The sequence below is a fragment of the Suricata suricatta genome, chromosome 12 (assembly GCF_006229205.1).
Source record: "Suricata suricatta isolate VVHF042 chromosome 12, meerkat_22Aug2017_6uvM2_HiC, whole genome shotgun sequence".
Lineage (NCBI taxonomy): Eukaryota > Metazoa > Chordata > Mammalia > Carnivora > Herpestidae > Suricata > Suricata suricatta.
Window position 1 is genome coordinate 51,233,454 of NC_043711.1, and position 18,540 is coordinate 51,251,993.

Consider the following 18,540-nt stretch of genomic DNA (forward strand, 5'->3'; position numbering starts at 1 on the left):
AAAGGTATCTAGGAACAAACTTAACAAAATAAGTGCAATACATGTACACTGAAAACTACACTGCAAAAAGTTCTTAATACAAAGGTATCCCAAGTTCACTGATTATAATAAGACAATGTTGGTAAGATAGCAATATATCCCTAAATTGATCTAATGTTCAGTGTGATCCCAACTAGCTTTTAGTAGGTGGGGACAAATATTGACAAGCTGATCCTAAAATTCATATGGAAGCCTACGGGACCTAGAATAGCCCAAATAATCTTGAAAAAGAACAAAGTTGGAGATCTCACAATTCGTGATTTCAAAACTTAGTAGAAAGATACAAGAATCAATACTAAAAGGTACCAACATAAGGACAGACATAAAGATCAATGGAATAGAGTCCAAAAATAAATCCTTACATTTTTGGCAAGAATAACAAGATAATTTAACAGGGGTAGAAAAAATACTTTTTAACAAATAGTACTGGAAAAATTAAATACTCACATGGAAAAGAAGAGAGTTAAACCCTTACCACATACAATACACAAAAATTAACTGAAAATGTATTATCAATCCAAATGTAAGCACTTATAACAATTACACTCAGAAGAAATCAGTAAATCCTTACGAGCCTGGATCGGACAACAGTCTGTTAGATGTGGCAACAAAATCATATGCAACCCACCCATGCCCTCCCCAAACTAGGATGTCATCAAAATTAAAAACTATTGTGCTTCAAAGGATACATCAGGAAAGTATCTGCAAATTACATATCTGATAAGGGGTTGGTATAAAGAACTCTTACAACATCTCAATAAAAATACAAAAATAAGGTTTTTTTTAATGGATAAAGGGAGTGAATAGACCTGTCCTCCCAAAAAAGATAAACAAATGTCCAACAAGCCCATAAATAAATGCTTAACATCACTGGTCTTCAGGGAAATGCAAATCAAAACCACACTGAAATATACCACTTCACACCCCATATGATAGCTACAATAAAAAAGAGAAAATAACAAATGTTGACAAGAAAATAGAGAACAAAATCCTCCCACCCTAATGGAAATTTAAAATGGTACAGCTGTTTTAGAAAACGGTTTGGCAGTTTTATAAAATGTTAAACAGAGTTACCATATGACCCAATAATTATACTCTGAGGTATACACCCAGGAGAACTGAGAACATATGTTCATACAAACGTTCATACACAAATGTTTGTAGCAGGATTATTCATAGGAGCCCCAAATGGAAACAACCCAATTATTCATTAGTTGATGGATGGATAAAAAAAATGTGGTATATCCATATAGTGGAGTATTTTTTAGCCTTAAAAAGAAGTCAAGTACTGACACATGCTACATTATGGATGAACCTTGAAAGCATTATGCAAAACGAAAGAGACCCTTTGCAAAAGGGTACATGTATGGTTCCATTTATAGGAGATGTCCAGAATAAGAAAATCCATAGAGACAGACAGTCTATTAGTGCTTTCCAGGTCTAGGAGAGGCTGGGAATGGGCGGAGTGACCACTAACAGGTACTGGGATTATGAGGTTTGTTTGGGGGTGATGAAAATACTGTAATTAGATAGTGTGATGGTTACACGAACTTGTGAATATACTTAAAAAGAACTGTACACGTTAAATCAAAGTGGTGAATTTTATAATATATGAATTGTGTTTTAATAACAATAAAAAAACCTATAATGAGTTGTTAGTATGAGGACACATCTGTAAAGCATCTTGAGTAATTAAAAACACTATCTGGAGAGATGGACTGAGGGGTGGAATGATGGACAGATGGACAGATGCACTTAACCTCTCCCCTGTCAATCTGTGGACTGCTTCTTAAGAATGTGTCATTTTCAATGAGAGTTGTTTGGAATTAAATAAGTACCAAGTCTGGTGTATCATCTTAAAAGATCAACAATACTTCCGAATATCCTTGGAAAGATAGAGAAACATATATAATGAGGAGAGAGAGAAGAAAAAGGAAGTTCTCCTTAGAAGGCTTCACAACCTTCAAGTTTTGGGGAGTGGTAAAAGTTCAAAGAACTACTGCAGATCCTTTGTGGAAAAGTTAATTTGCCCCTCCTCCCACCTACACAAAAATAAAATAAAATTAAAAAGCTAATCCACCACAAGCAACTTTATCTAAATCTAAAATAGCTCTTTTTAATTCTATCCAAAAAGCAACATAAGGCTTTCTCAAATAATTTGACTTCACAAATTTGAGTTCCTTAATGACCATGACATTATAATGATCCAAATATTTACAAATGGATGCTCTAACCAGCTAACCTACTTTTTAGACATACACTATCGCATAGTGTATATCTGAGGGCTTATTTTCAATATGGACAGAAGTCAACACGGAGGCAAACTGGAGAAATGCAAACAAAAAGTCGCTCTGAGAATAATTATGGCCCAAGCCACTCAATACATTCATTTGAATATTTACAGAGCCCACTCTAGGTTATAGGCTTCTTGGAAAAATTCAGTATGTTTCTGTATACGGAGTACCACTTTTTTTTTTCTTCCAGCTTATTTGTTGTTGTGGTGGTGGTGGTGGTAAAATAAACATAAACTTTACGGTCTTAAATATTTTAAAAAATGTTAAGTTTATTCATGTATTTTGAGAGAGACAGAGCAGGGGAGGGGTAGACAGAGGGAGTGAGAAAGAATCCCAAGCAGAGTCTGCGCTGACAGTGTGGAGCCTGATGCACGAGCTTGAACTCATGAACCGTGAGATCAGGACCGGAGCCAAAACCAAGAGTAGGATGCTTAACCGACTGAGCCACCAAGGCGCCCCATCTTAAATATTCTCAAGTGTAAGGTTCAGCGGCATTGAGTACGTTAACAATGTGGTGCAGCCGTCACCACCACCATCCAGCTCCAGAACTCCTCATCTTGCAAAACTCAAACTGCACCCATTAAATACTAACTCACCATTCTCCTCCTCCAGGCCCTGGTGATCATTCTACTTTCCATCTCTGAAACTGACTACTGTTAAATACCTTATTTAAGTGGAGCCATGCATTGTCTGTCTCTTTGTGACTGGCTTATTTCACGTAGCATAATGTTCTCAAGGTTCCTCGGTGTTGTAGATTATATATGAGAACTTCCTTCCCTTTGAAGACTGAATAATATTCCATTATATGCACAGATCACATTCTGTTAAATGATTCTTCTGTAGATGGCGAGGGGTCTTTCCATGTTTTAGCTACTGTGAATAATGCTGCTACAAACAGAAGTGTTCAGGGGTGCTATCTTTTGTCAAGGAGATAACCAAATATCTACCATAATGTACAACGCATACAGAACTATTTTCACACTTGTGAGATTCATTCTTTGGTCTCAGGCTTGCTTATACATGAATGCTTTGTTGGTGTGTTTTTTTATCATTTCATTACTATTTTAGTTTATAAAACCAAGTTACGGAAAAGGAACTGGACTATTCTACCTACTTGAGTATTAATAAATGCTAAAATGTAAACGGAAGACTTTTCACCTCAACTAAAGGCAAGTAATTCATAGAGGAAAAAAATCCTAAAAAGAATATGTAAGACAATGTCTATATAGATAATGTTGTTTCTCGAGTAACCTTCTCTCACCCTTCACCATCTAAACATAAGGAATCAGACAAGAACCAACCCACCTCTCTATGTTCTCATCTAAACCCAAGGCTGAAATACCCACCATCTTAAAAAATATAATCGGTCGTGATAATCCCTTTGTCTTACTACCTTCCCCTCCTCCCCCTTAACAGTAAAATAAGGGGAAAAAAGCCTTGAAAATGTATCTATTTCATCATGTGAATGGGGGATAGGGAAAGCAAAGAGAGGATACAATTGTATCTACTGTGCACACGATTCTTTACTTGAAAATGAAATTTTTAGGGCTATAACTTTCCCTGCTTATTTTTTTAACCTAAATCATATTTTTTCATGACTACAACAAACTGAAAATATTCTTTGAAGGATCATTTGGAGGATGCCAAGACATAAAAAAAAATACATGTGAAACTTTAATATAACAAAGTATAGCTTTCTAAAGCCATTCTTCAAAATAAATTACAAAGCACAAAAACTACAGTCTCCATCAGAATCCCCCGAGGCCTTATTAAAACAGAAAGCTGAGCCACACCCCCAGTTTCTCATTAATTAAATCTTGGGTGGGGTCTAAAAATCTGCATTTCTAGCTAGTTCCCAGAAGACCGGAGCTGGGGGTCTTAGGACCAAGCTTTGAAAACTGCCTCCTTTGTCTTAGCAGGAACACCTTCTCTTAACTCACCCCATAAAGAACCATGTATGTTTCCTTAACCTTAAAAACTCATGTTTAGCTGTTCCTCCTAAAAGAAATAAGTTACTGTGTGATATTACTGTTTATTTAGCAGCTTTGGTCAAACACTTTGATAAATTCTTTATGGTAAAAAAAAAAAAAAAGCTTTTTGTTCCCCTGCACAGAGAGCCAGCTCTCATTAAGAAAATTATTGCCCCAAGTGACTTTTGTAATGTGTGAATTTTGGTTCGGCAAGTTTCCTTTATTTTTGGAGCTGAGAATTATACAAGCACACATTTGGCAGGCAACGTTCACTGAGAGTAACTAGGCATTTGATTATATTAAGTTATTTTACACATTATTCTCTATCTCCATCTGCGTGGCCCTTGATGTCACTGCCGTAAACTAATAGTGCTTGTCTGGAAATAGCCCAGACACAGGTTTGATTTGATTCACGGCGTATTTGGGGGAAAACATATGCTTGAATTAACACTTAAAAATCAAATGCTTTGACTTTAAAATTCAAATTTCCATTTACTCTTTAACAAACAACAGAAGACCTGGCAACATTACTCCCACATTTCCACAAGTCAGTGATCTGTCAGAGCTGGGCTCGAGCTGCCCCTCAGAGAGAACCTGGGCTCCAGCTGGCCAGTGTCCCCATTCATTTCCTGTCCTCTTGAAACTGGTTCGCTCCCCTTGTGTGTTTATCAGCATGCTGTGGAAGCTTGTTGTGTTTGGGTGCCTAGCATAACAGGGAACACATAGTAGAGTCTCCGTTTCTTGGTGTAGGTAAGTTCCTTCGGACTCAATCCCTTATGGATTAAGGTTGTTGGGTTGTGTGGTCTACCAGAGGCTACCTCTACTTTTGTGTTAGAAACTGTTTGGCTGCAGAGCTGGGTGTGATCTTCAGACTCCCGGGCAACAAGGGCCACCTCCCTACCTCAATATGGCCCCACACGGAAATTTCCCAGGAGACCATTCACCGGAGCCTTCCTGCCATGAACGATGGACATGTCCTCACCCAGAACAAGAAATTGACCGTATACAGACATACCAGACATACCAATACTCCATACTCCCCTCCCCCCAGCCAACCTCATAAAAACGGGCCACCTCACCCCCGGGCACCACTTCTCTGGCCCATTCTTTCGGGTCCAGGGAACCTCGCCCTAGAGTGCTCCCAATAAAGGCCTTTTACATTTATTTCTGACCTCGGTTTTCTGCATCCTCTCTGTGGCCCTACAGAAACCTTCAGGCTGGATGAGCATTCTCTAAAAGGCAGTTTGTCATGTTGAGACCCTTTCCTGTACCACTAAAAGGACAATGTAAGTGATGGGAGAGAATGAGCAGCAGAATACTTATTATTTTAACCTTTTTGTTGTGAAATAATATAGATATAAAACATGATAGCTTAAAAAACTGTAGAGTGAACCCCTATATTAATATCAATAACAGGAGGGGCACCTGGATGGCTCAGTCAGCTGAGCATCTGACTTTTGATTTCGGTTCAGATCTTGATCCCAGAGTCCTGGGATCAAGCCCCAAGTCCAGCTCCACACTGAGTGTGGAGCCTGCTCAAGATTGTCTTTCTCTCCCTCTCTCTCTGTGTCCCCAACTCTTAAAAAAAAAATCACATCAAAAGTCCCTACAAAGCCCACTTGACCATCCTAGCAACCTATATGTTTCCTGAGGTAAACACGGACTTGTATAAGAACCGCTTCCTTATTCTGCTTTTTAATATTTCCACCCAAATGTTTCCTGCATACCACCCATTAGTTCTGTTTTTCAGTGCTGAATTTATACATTTATTCCTTTGTGTCTAACCTTAAGAATTCAATACTATGTGAGGCGCCTTGGTGGCTCAGTCAGTTGAGCATCTGACTCTTGATTTCAGCTCAGGTCATGATCCCAGGGCTGTGGGACTGAGCCCCACGTTGGGCTCAATGCTGACTGTGGAGCCTGCTAGCCTGCTTAAGGTTGGTTCCTTCCTTCCTTCCTTCCTTCCTTCCTCCCTCCCTCCCTCCCTCCCTTTCCATCCCTCTCCTCCCTCCCTCTGCCCCTCTCCTCCACTCCTGGTTTTTCTCTAAAATAAAAAAAAATTTTGAAACAATTTTAAAGAAGTTCTTTAAAAAATAAAGATCTCCTCCTGGTTGGCCTCACCAGAGGTTTACCAATTGCATAGAGTCTTCTATTCTTCTGGCTTCATTCATCTTCTTTATGCTCTTTTTAGTTTCTATCTTCTGTTTGTTTTTGTTATGCTACTTTTTCTGACTTCTTGAGATAAAAATGTGCTCATTAATTTTAAGACCTTTTTTTTCTTTTAAGGATATCCATTTTTCTATTAGGCACTCCTTTATCTGCACTCTATACATTTTTACAAGAAATATTTTTCATTTAAAATACTTTTAGTTTTTTTAAATGTTTATTTATGATTGAAAGAGAGAAATAGAGCATGAGTAGGGGCAGAGAGAGGGGGAGAACAGAATCTGAAGCAGGCTCCAGGCTCTGAGCTGTCAGCACAGAGCCCGATGTGGGGCTCAAACGCATGAACCATGAGATCATGAGCTGAGCTGAAGTCGGATGCTTAACTCACTGAGCTACCCACGCACCCCTCATTTAAAATGTTTCTTAATTTCCACTATATCTTCTTTAATTCATAACTTTTTCAGGGATATATACTTGAATTCCAAATAAACACAGGGAGAGGATTTTCTAGTTATCTATTTCTGATTTCTAGCATAATTCCATTGGAATAGAAGTATACATTCTGTATAGTTTCAATCTTTGAAATGTGTGGGACTTACTCAGTGATCCAGTCTATGGTAAATTCTTGTAAAACATTGTATGTGTGCTTGACAAGAATGTGCTCCACACTTTGGTGCAACGTGTTCGCCAGAATAGGTTTCTTAATTGTGTTGATCAGACTTTTAACAACCATCACTGACCTTTTTTTGTATGCTTCTGCGAGATAACAGAAAAAAAACTCTTATATCGGTCTCTGCCCCCAGTCCTTGGCACAGAGCTCCCTGAAATCTCTGTAGTTTACTCAGTGATAAGAGCATTCGTACTTCCTTTATTTCCCATCCTCCTACCTCTCCATGCTTCACCTTGAATAGTTTCTTCGAACCTATTTTTTTGGTTTATAGATTTGCTCTTTGCTGTGTCTATCTATAAACCCATTCACTTTGTTTTTGTATTTTAGTTGTAGAGTTTGTTTGATTTTTTTTAATATACAAAGCCACATTTTAGAGTTTTCAATTCCTGCTGAAACTAAAGTCTGGCTTTTCTTTCTTTTAATCCTGTATATGTAGTATTTTATCATTTGCTTCTGATAAGTCCAATACCTAGGGTCTCTGTGTGTCTATTTATGTTGCCTGTTCCTTCTGCTGGTTCACAGGTTTGGTGTCTTCTTTCTTTGTGTACCTGGTTACCTCTGATTGTGGCTGTAATGGAAAAAGTATTTGTAGAAGTAATTTGAGGATTAGGATCAGGATATCCCCCTCTACTAAAGATTTCATTGCTTTTGACCTGACACCTATGGGCACTAGCTACAAGCATTCATCCTAATCCAAGTAAACCTAAAGTTTGTGGGCCACTCAGATAATAGCAAACAGGGCTGCAGCCAATCTGAGAGTTGCTTTACTTCCAATTACTGTTATCCCTAGATGTATCTCTTAATGGGGTCCCAACTCAAAGGGAGAAATGGTTTACCAGGTTTCCTAAGCTTGTCAAGACCCAGACTACAATTTTTAACCTTCAAAGGACCCCAAAGGTGAGCTCAGGCTCTCAGCTTCCTTTTCCTGATCAGTAAATGCCCAGAAGACAAAAATGGCCTCAGGGTTAGGCTCACTCCTGTGTCACACTCTCTCCCAAATCCCAACTCAATAATTCCTCACAATTTATTAGTTCTTCAATATTTAAGAAGATTAAAAAGGAATGATTTATCTACTTTCTTTAGATAATTTCAGTAAGAGCGCTGATTTGAATTATATAGCTTACAAGTTCAACTACTAATCTCCCAACATTCTTTTATGTATTATATCCTTAGCACATGGCCTTACCTTGTCCACACCTGCCCAAAGTGAAAGTTCTATGGTATTCCTTGAGGAATCATGATTTCTCTTCTTGGTAGCAATTTACCCTTAAAGTGCAGAGGAACTATAAAAACAAAGATTCAAGTTACAGTTCCTATAATTTATTTGCTCTATGACTTTGCACAAAGATTTCTCTGCAAGAGATACTTCCACACTATTAGAAGATGAGATGGAGGAATGTGAAAGAGCTTGAAAAAGCCTATAAAACGAATTCTCTTTCTCTGTCCCACAAGCAAACCATTCATCCATGGCTCTGATTAACTCATTAGAGCAGGCCAGTGGTCAACTGACATTTCAGGTCACTCATTAGGGGCTGACAACTCTACACAAGACACAGTATTCCAGGTGCAAATAAAGGGAGGCCTATTGGGGGTCGCCTGGGTGGCTCAGTCGGTTAAGCATCCGACTTTGGCCCGGGTCATGATTTCATGATTCAAGGCCCGCATCGGGCTCAGTGCTGACAGCTAGGTCAGAGTCTGGGGCCTGTCTTCAGATTCTGTGTCTCCCTCTCTGACCCTCCCCTGCTTGTGCTGTCACTGTTTCTCTCTTTCTCTCTCAAAATAAATAAAACATTAAAAAATTTAAAAAAAACTTAAAAAAGGGAGGCCTATTGCTGTATGATCTATATCTTAAAATACTTTAGCATAGTGTACACATGTATGATGTCCACCACACACTCTACTTCTAGGGATAGCTACTCAGTATCTGAGGCACCCTAATCAGGACTGAATATACATGTGGTTAGTTAGCATTTGAAATACTAAGTAGAAGAAATTCAACCTCCTAAATCAGAGTGTATCAACTATAGCTACCTAAATCTACACTGGAGGGCTTCCCTCATGAGTATAAAGGGTGGGGGGTGGGGGGAGAGAATAATTTTTCTGACTAAAGTAATGGTGCTCAGGATTTATGGGTTGGTTGGAACTATAACCTCATATACACATGTGGATTACAAGCATCTCGCACACCAGGCAGCCTACCACTCTTTGCAGGGGCCACTCTGGGCCTAAGCTTCTGGTCTCAGGTCTGGACAGTTAACAGAAGATTCCAACGGACAAAGAACACATTTGTATCTGTCTCTACTGAATAGCTAGCCTATGGGAGACACTTTTAATGAAAAGGATGAGGCTGGGCTTTAGAACAGGCTGTAGGACCAGCTTTTGCCTCTGCTTGCTAACAAATGTTCACATGTGTAGCAAAATTTCGTCTGAGACTTGGCTTTATTGTTACAAACCACACCGAAGCAAGATAACCTGTAATTACTGGAAGCTACGGATTTCTACCAACAGGATTAAAATGCAGTTCAGTCTGCAACCACTGTGGTGCATCAAATTTCCCACACGGGTCCTGTTGGGAAATAACCTCAAAGCAGGAATATCATGCTGATCAAGCTAATGTACAGACTTGCCATCCTGGACCATCCAAGAGAGAGACTGTTTCTCTTCAGTGGGAAAACCACAGGAAGCTACAGAGACAGCCTTGGGGTGTGGGTTGCGCTGGGCCTGGAAGCCTGCCAGAAATACCATCATTCTGTCTCTTGGCCCCTGGAATGCAGTGATACCCGAGTGTTGTGGTTTCTTTCTTTCTTTCTTTCTTTTTTTTTTTTTTTTAACTTTTTTCCCACTGATTTCCCCCAAACCACCTGGACACTGTATTTTACTCAAAATGGTGTCATAAAAACAATATCTGTATTCACAGGAATAGATAGATGGGAGGCAACTTCCTTAAGTAAATGCGAAACAGAAGCATGTGTATTTTCAAAAATTGTACTGTCTTGGATTCTTTTCAGCTGCATATCCCTACTTTCCACATGTTTTAAAAAATATTTAAGTTGAAAATTAACCAAAAAGGTCAATCAAACTATGTTTGTCATGAACAATTCTTTTAAAAACTTTCAGTATTTAGTAATGTTTATTTTATTTAATGTTTCATTTCTTTAATGTCTATCTTTGAGAGAGAGAAAGAGACAGCGATAGGAAGAGAAAGGAGGCAGAGAGAGAGGGAGACACAGAATCCGAAGCAGGCTCCAGGCTCCGAGCTGTCAGCACAGAATCCGACGCAGGGCTCGAACTCATAAACTGTGAGATTGTGACCTGAGCCGAAGTCAGATGCTCAACCCACTGAGCCACGCAGGTGCCCCTTTCATAAACAATTTGAGAAAAAACTCTTGAAACTTTCATCCCCAGAGGCTGTGCACCTGTGCTGGCGGGCACTCAGAAGTCACTCCAGTGCCCATGATGTTCCTGGTATCACAGTATGAAAATGATACATTCTGCTGGGTGTCAGGATTCTCCTTTAAAAGGGTAAGTCCCCTAAGGATAACCAGTTGGTTCACCATGAGGCTTAACCAACCACTCCTCAAAACTGCTAAAACTTTTATCTTTTCAAGTTTATTTATTCAATGGGGCACCTGGGTGGCTCAGTAGGTCAAGCGTCTGACTTTGGCGCAGGTCATGATCTCACAGTCCGTGAGTTGGAGACTCGCGCTGGGCTCTGTGCTGACAGCTCAGAGCCTGGAGCCTGCTTTAGATTCTGTGTTTGTCTCTCTCTCTCTCTCTCTCTCTCTCTCTCTCTCAAGTAAACATTAAAACTTTTTTAAAAACCCTCAAGTTTATTGATTCAAAATAGAGAGATAGCATGTGAGCAGGGGAGAGGCAGAGAGACAGGGGAGAGAATTCCAAGCAGGCTCCTCCCTGTCAGTGTGGGCTCAACACGGGGCTTGATTTCACAAACTGTGAGACCAGACCTGAGCCAAAACCAAGAGCCGATGCTTAAGTGACTGATTCACCCAGGCACCCCTGCTAAAACTTTTAAATGAAATCTTCCTCCCACATTCCCGAAGGACAGGACATTAGGATGCTGTGTGAGTTAGTCTTGCCACATCGTTGTCAGAGAGATGGTAGGTAAGTGAATGGAGAGCATTGGAAATCCTGGACTTCCATGTCCTTTCTCTGAGCTTAATGAACTCTCTCCACCCAACAGATGGGGTAGCCTTCTTGCTAGTCACTTCCTGGAAAGCTTGAAAGGACACTGGGAAGACATCTTAACAAGATGAAGCCAAGGCAGCAGGTCCTCCCTGCTTGTATTGCTCTGGCTCCAACTACACTCAGGGCCATGTTAACAAGACGCAAGATGCTGGAGGCTAGAGATGCCTCTACGGAGCAGTGGGGGACAGGGCAGGAGCACGGACAGCAGGAGGCCAGGTGCTGTCACAGAACTACTGTTCTGAGTCCCTGACATCCCTGCCCTCTAAGAACATGCAGGAATTCACAACTCAGAGGGAACACATCCAAGATGTCCTTCTTAAGATTCACATCCGCTCATCTGGGATTGTGGGCCTGACACTGATCACAGACACCTGCACAGAGACTTCAGCCAATACGAAGATTCGCCTCCTCCCCTCATGCACACTCCTGGGAACATTAAGCCTCAGCTTCATTTTGGTTAATCATGAAACCCCTAGATTAGGATTAACTATCGACTTAAAGAAAAGTGAAAAGGAGAGAAAAAGATACAGAATGAAATAACCTGAACATTAATATTTGCTCATGACTTGAGGCCATGCTCTTTGGAAAGAATTGCTCAACCTTTCTGGTTCCCTTCCCTTCTCAACCTCTAAGGACAGAAAGGTTGTACGGCTGTCACTCCCAAGTGAGTCCATTTATGAAAGGAAATGGGAATTGCCCCTGATTTGTGCTTATATGAAGAAGCAATGAAAACACTCATGGTACCAACCTGAGGACATCTGGCACACAAGCTCTCATTTCATCTTCACTGTCCTTAAAAAGCTATCTTAACTCTTTTCCACCCAAGGAAAGTGAAGCACACCAAGTTGGAGACACTTGTCACTGCAGACACAGTGAGTAGCATCGTCACTAAAGCCATGAACCTGGGATCGTCACCTGAGCCAAAATCAAGACCTGGATGCCCGAGCCTGTGCCCCTTAGATGGCACACCTGCATCCACACGTCCTGGTACCGCTCTGAGCCCTTAGATGGCACACCTGCCTCCACATGTCCTGTTATCGCTCAGCCAGCTCCGGCCTCCCTCAAACGCTCGCTTAACCAGACCCTGAACCTCTTGTGGTGGTTTTTTTTGTTTTTTTCTTTTAAATTTTTATTTTCCTTGTAAACTGCTTGTTCCCTTGATTCGCAACAACATCCAGCAAATTACTTCTGGCCTTTCCAGAAAATCAAATCCACCCTCAAAGGTCAAGAACTCACCACTGCTGAGGCTGTTAAGGGGAAAATATCATGAGATCTGAAGCAATTTCCCAAGAACTGCTCAACTGTCCTGAGCCTGCACGCACACTGAGGCAAGCTCACTGCCCCGTCCAGGTACACTGTGACAGGATCCTCTTCTTGGGACTTGCCCAGAGGGAGCTAGTCTCATTTTTCAGGTATTAAGTGCCCACTGGAATATCTTCAAGAATAAGAAACAGTAAGCGATTAGGCCAAGAATGGCAGATGTTAGGAACTACAACTCTTACTCCTCTGGAAGAGAGCCAAGGGACGCAGGGATGTTTTTGTTTTCTCTGGTGCACACGTTACTGCCCTACTAAGTCGGTTTGTACTTGTTTATTTTTTAAAGTCTTGAAGCATCTGGGTGGCTGAGTCAGTTGAGTGTCCGACTTCAGGTCAGGTCATGATCTCACAGTTTGTGAGTTTGAACTCCACGTCAGGCTCTGTGCTGACAGCTCGGAGCCTGGAGTCTGCTTCGGATTCTGTGTCTCCTCTCTCTGCCCCTCCCCCACTTGTAATCTGTCTCTGGCTCTCAAAAATACATAAATGTAAATAAAAATAAAAAAAAATAAGGTCTGCTTGCATGATGATTGGAGTCAAGTCTGTCAGGTCAAACTGCACAGAAAATCTAGACATGGGCCCATAAAGAGTGACATTGGGCTCGTGTCCCACATGTGGGACATGAGAGGTATTAAAACAATAAATAGCTTGCCTCAATTCCCACTTCTGTTTCCATCTCCCCCTTGAAGGTCCTTCCTGAGAGAGTGGATATAAAAGGGAAATGTCAAGTAGAACCGAGAACTGCGAGAAACCCAAATTTCTCTCCTGCCTTTCCACACAGCATGAAAACACAGGCTGCTGCATGGACTTCTATCCCAGGCTGGAGGGCTGACAAAGGTCTTCAAAGTATCCAAATGCTCTAGTGAATCCAGAGTCAACTATAGAGATACCACGGCTACCTAGAGTCATGAGGACAGCGAAGTTCTGGCCACAGGCATGGGGACTATTCAGCCTGCCCTTCACGACAGTCCTTGTGGGAGGAGGGCACTCATCCCAGCAACAACGCCATCCCTCAGGACCCTGCAGGATGCACACGCGGGGAAGTACCTACGCGGCTCCTCCGATCTGCAAAGACTTGCTACATCTGTTCTCCCACTGAGTGCTTACATTCGGCACACCAGCAGCTGTTTCAGGATCACAGGGGAGGGTTTTCCAATTGTAGTCTGCTGGCTATGAAGTCAAGGTGTCAAACTTTGTGTGTGTACTGTGTACAAGGTGTGTACTGTAATCAGCCACTAGAAATTCTACAAAAGAGAAACATGTAGTCTTCTCTTCCTTGTGAAGAAAAAAAAAGAAGCTTTGGGGCGCCTGGGTGGCTCAGCGGTTAAGCATCTGACTTCAGCTCAGGTCATGATCTCACAGCTCGTGAGTTTGAGCCCCATATCGAGCTCTGTGCTGACAGCTCAGAGCCTAAAGCCTGCTTCAGATGCTGGGTCTCTCTCTCTCTCTGTCCCTCCCCCACTCACACTCGGTTCTCTCAAAAATGAATAAACGTTAAAAAGAAAAAAAATTTGTAAGAAAAAAACACTTTAATTTCTATGATGAAAAAGTTATTTAAAGCTAGGAAATGCCAGGGGCACCTGGCTGGCTAGGTTGGCAGAGCACACAACTCTTGATCTCAGGGTCCTAAGTTCAAGCCCCACGTGTGGTGTAGGGTTTGCTTAAAAACAAAACAAAAACAAAAATACTAGGGAGGGCCAGACACTCCAGGATTTATCATCACATAAAATATTATATAAGTTATAGTGACAGTAGCTTTAAGTAACAGGATGTTCTCAAACAGTTCTTTCTACATCTCCTATGGCAAAAAAGGTTATGGTGATAAGTACTTTTAGAAATACCTGGACAGGATACTGGAAGGCTTTTCAGAAAAAATTAAAATGGAGGCTCTTAAAAAATCCTGCAGGAGAGCAAGCAAAACCCTTCAAGGGACTCTGAGCCAAAATGTGTCCTTTGATAAAATGCTAGGTCATCCTTGATGGATCCCAACGGCCCCTTGTTTTAATATGCTCTAGGATTGATCCTCCAACTTTATAACAAATCATTGACAGCATCAACTAAGGCGAAGGAGACAGTAAAAGCTGTAAAAGATCAGTTGAATAAATATTCAGAACGCTGAAATGTAACATTCCGTGATAGCTGCCACTTACGGCATAACGATCAATCACACCCCACTGCTAACAGCCAAGGGCACTCTGCTCCTGCGTCTTAGCTAGCTGCCAGACTGTGAACTCCTGGGGGGCAGAGGCGGTCTTCTCTCTTCCTTGTCCGCTTTCGCTGTTCACTTATTCATTTGCTCAATCATTACTTTCCCTGCCATTCAAAATGTCCGATCATTTCCTACCATTTACTAAAAACTAATTACCCCTTCCAAGAAAGGAAGTTTCCTGAGTAAAGATGCTTATATAATTCAAGTAGAGCAAGTTATATTAAATCACGTAATATAAGTTTACTATCTTGACCAGAAGGGGGTCATCAGAAACTTCAGAAGCTCTTAGTCACCTTTGTATTATTCAAAGATGGATCATGAATTAGAAGCTCCAATGTTTGTTCAACTGAACTGTTATGACGATAGTCATTTAAATAAACTCATGGAAATATGAGTCTGGGTGTTTTCGATATCCAATGTAAATAGTTATATGCTGTATACAAGTTGTGTATGTACAAGCACGTACATCCCCAATTCAAGTTGATGACTCCCTTATTTCAAAATCCCAGCAATTACTACTGTCATCCTCCCCTCCTCCCCTACTTCCAATGTTAGTGAGGGTGGAGAGAGAAGGGAAGATGATTCTTTATGAATATGGTATATAAATATTTTATGACTATAAATGAATATAGGAAATATGAATATAAAATATAAATTATAAAATATAAGTATCTTTTTATATAAATAAAAAAGAAGGCAGGCACATGAGCAGATGATAGTTGGGGCTCTCTGTCTATAGGAGTCAAATCAATGCACCAGCAGAGTTGCAAGAACGAACTCTCAGAGCTCTGAGCAGGGTCAGTACCTTCCTAGTCCTAAACATGGTTGGACTTCAAAAAACGGTGGTTGAGATGCCACAGTCTCAGAGTCATACAACAAAATCCAGTGGTAAATGAGCTCCTGCATCTCTCTTTCCTACAGCTGAGGAAAAGGAGTCCCCAGAGAGAGATGGCAACTTTCCAAAGCCATACAAGACTTTATGGCGGGGCTGCTTGCAACATCCCTTCCCCAGCGACTCACCCAGGACAGCTTGGGAATGGCACCAAAGAAAAACTCACAGAACAAGAGTGCTTTCCTAGGATCCACAGGCGTGTTTCAGGGATGTCACGAAACCACTGAAATGGTCAGCAAAACTTGTTTGGCTTTGCTGGGGTTTTTTTTGCTTGTTGTTTTTGTTTTCTAGAGAAGCAGGGTCTACTGCTCTGGTGTATCCGCACGAGGCCAGGACTCAAACATTTTAAGAACTACTCTGTCAAGGGATGGGCTTGGAGTGGGGGATGGGAAGAAAGGCTAAAAGTGAGTGAGGTGAATTCCAAATTGCAAGGAACCCAGCTTTTCAACCATCTGAAGATTATCCTTGGGCCAGGCAGCCAGTGGAACCATGTCTGAAGAATACAGTGCTCAGCTTTCTGCTCTGGATGATAAAAGGAGCCTGTAAGAAAGAAATGCCTTCAAACAAACTAGGTATGTCTTTGTGACCACAGGTGACAGGGAGAGGAGCAAGCAGCACAAGCTCTAACTATCAATTAGGTGGTCTCAGGGCACCACCGGTCAGAGGTAGCAAGCAAGGCGCAGTTCTCTGGAATCGAGGAGAAGGTTTTGGCAGTAGTGGTCATGAGTCATAATGGAAGGTTTCTCAGCTTCTCAAAGCCAGGGCAGCCTTGACCTTCAGTCAGGCCTCTCATCGTACCTGCTTTTACAGTGAGCCCAGAGAGGCTTCCACACCCCCCGGGTGACCGGTTTCAATCACAGGGGTCTTTGTTTTCTTATTTCTGATGTCATCACCAGTCCCAGGAGTGGGCAAAGGCCTTGGTACTTGGTCACAGGGAACTGGATACACGTCATCCATTGCAATTTCCCCGGAAACAGCAAATATTTTCCCCACTCTATGGATGAGGAAATTGAAGCAAAGGGAGAAATGTCCAAGGTCTTTCAAGGAGGTGAAGAGCCAAGAGCTTTGAGGTTAGAGCTTGCAGTTACATGCTCTGTACTGGTTCTGGCCGGATATTCTTCTCCTTTAGGGAACCAGGAGGCTCTGGAGACTGAGGAAACACTAGTTGCTAAGGTGTGGGATACAGTTTATAGGACACAGCCATGCATATGGAATCCATCACACATTACCACAGAAGACTTGAGGCCTCACCGGGTAAATGAGATAGGGAGAGGGAACCTGGGGGTTACTCATCATTTTCCAAATCAGAGATTTATGTACCTTTTGGAAAGGAGAAGGAAAATCTGGCTGTAGCCCAGTTTTGAGTAATATTTGCCACTGAGAAGCTGTATGCAAAAATTCCTGGCACAAACTTTGGAGAACTCTTCTGATTGGGCTCTGGCCAGTCCTCATAAATGACTGAGATTTAAAACTCTATCAAATCAGAGAAGCCGGGAGTATCCTTGATGAAGCACCATAAATCCCTCTCTCAAAAGCTAATTTCAAACATACAATAGGAATGTTCAGAGAAAAAAATTATCTACACATTCCTCTATACATAGAAAATGTTTTCTTAAGTCAAGAAAGGTAGAGATCAATGGCTAACTATGGGCTGGGTAGCTGAAATATGGTTGATTATCCTCTTTAACCTTAAATACATTTTCTGATTTTTCTGTGATTAAAATAGATTGCTGTGGAATCAAGAATACAATTAAAAGACAAATATAAAAGCTACTGACTTTGAGCATCAGTAGAGAGCCAGAGCTTTTCTCATCCAGCTGACTCATTTAACAAAAGAAAAGGAAGCAGACAGAGCAGGGAGCACCTTGCTTGTGGTCACTCGGGCAGCCAGCGAGGGACTCCGAGCCAGGACCCTGGAAATCCCCCAAATGACTTCCTGGCCTTCGTACCACTCTGTAGCAGCTGCTGCACTCCCTAGGCTAGGAAACTCCCTATGCTTGGTCCTAGGTGAGAAACAATTTTAAATGGAATTGTAAAATTCAAAATGGCAGCCACAAACCTTAGCCCAAGTACACCAGAGTCCAAGTCACGAAGAGCTGAAATTGAAATAGCACCCACAGGCAGGGACCTGGGTGTCCAGCGCTCTGTCCCAACGGCTATACTGAACAGCTTCCTAAATGGGAAGCGTTTTCTTTCTTGTGGCTATTATTCATGCAGTTCCCCCTGTCTACACTGCCTTCCTCTTGTTCTGTCTCTCACATGTTTCTAGAAATTCCTACTCATCCTTCAACATCAACTCCGAAGTCCCCTTCTGCAAGGCCGTCCCTGTCCTCTCCTGTTTGAGAGCTGCGTGGGTACCCTGCCTGCAGAGCCTGTCCAGATGGAAGAGACGTCGCTGCTGGTTTACAGGTGTGTCTCATCCGCTAGATGGCACTCCCTGAAGGCAGCAGCAATTTCATCATCCTTGTATCTCTGGTAACCTGCAGGGGCTCGAATGGCAGTTGAATAATGAATACCAGCTAAAAGCCAGGCAGCAAAATGTTAACCTCTCCCTGCAGATCTATGACTTGTCTTTCTATCCCCTAAAGGGTGCATTTGTAGAACCTCAGCAACAGATTGCTTTGGGACAGATGTTTTTCTTATACAAAGTTTAAATCACTAAGTTGCATACTGTTGTCTCATGCTTTTTAAGTAACAAGGAAACAGGAAAGAAGAAAGTTAAGATTACATAATATAAAAAACCAAACAGAACGGCTGGCTAGGAGAAATGCAAGAAATCA

At 41.6% G+C, this 18,540-nt stretch overlaps 1 protein-coding gene across 11 annotated transcripts in view; it reads right to left on the reverse strand.

Moving 5' to 3' along the window:
• ATG7 (autophagy related 7) overlaps positions 1–18,540 on the reverse strand; it is a 228,897-nt gene that overhangs the window by 126,936 nt on the left and 83,421 nt on the right. Inside the window, exons 17-18 of one of the 11 annotated variants that reach the window (XM_029917416.1) lie at positions 8,326–8,422; positions 7,509–7,707 (exon numbers count right to left, since the gene is read on the reverse strand). The exons of the other annotated variants lie outside the window; for them this stretch is intronic. Coding sequence (XP_029773276.1) covers positions 8,375–8,422 — 48 coding nt within the window. The 3' untranslated portion in view covers positions 7,509–7,707; positions 8,326–8,374. Of the gene's footprint in view, positions 1–7,508; positions 7,708–8,325; positions 8,423–18,540 lie in introns of those variants that run through there. 11 annotated transcript variants of the gene reach the window in all.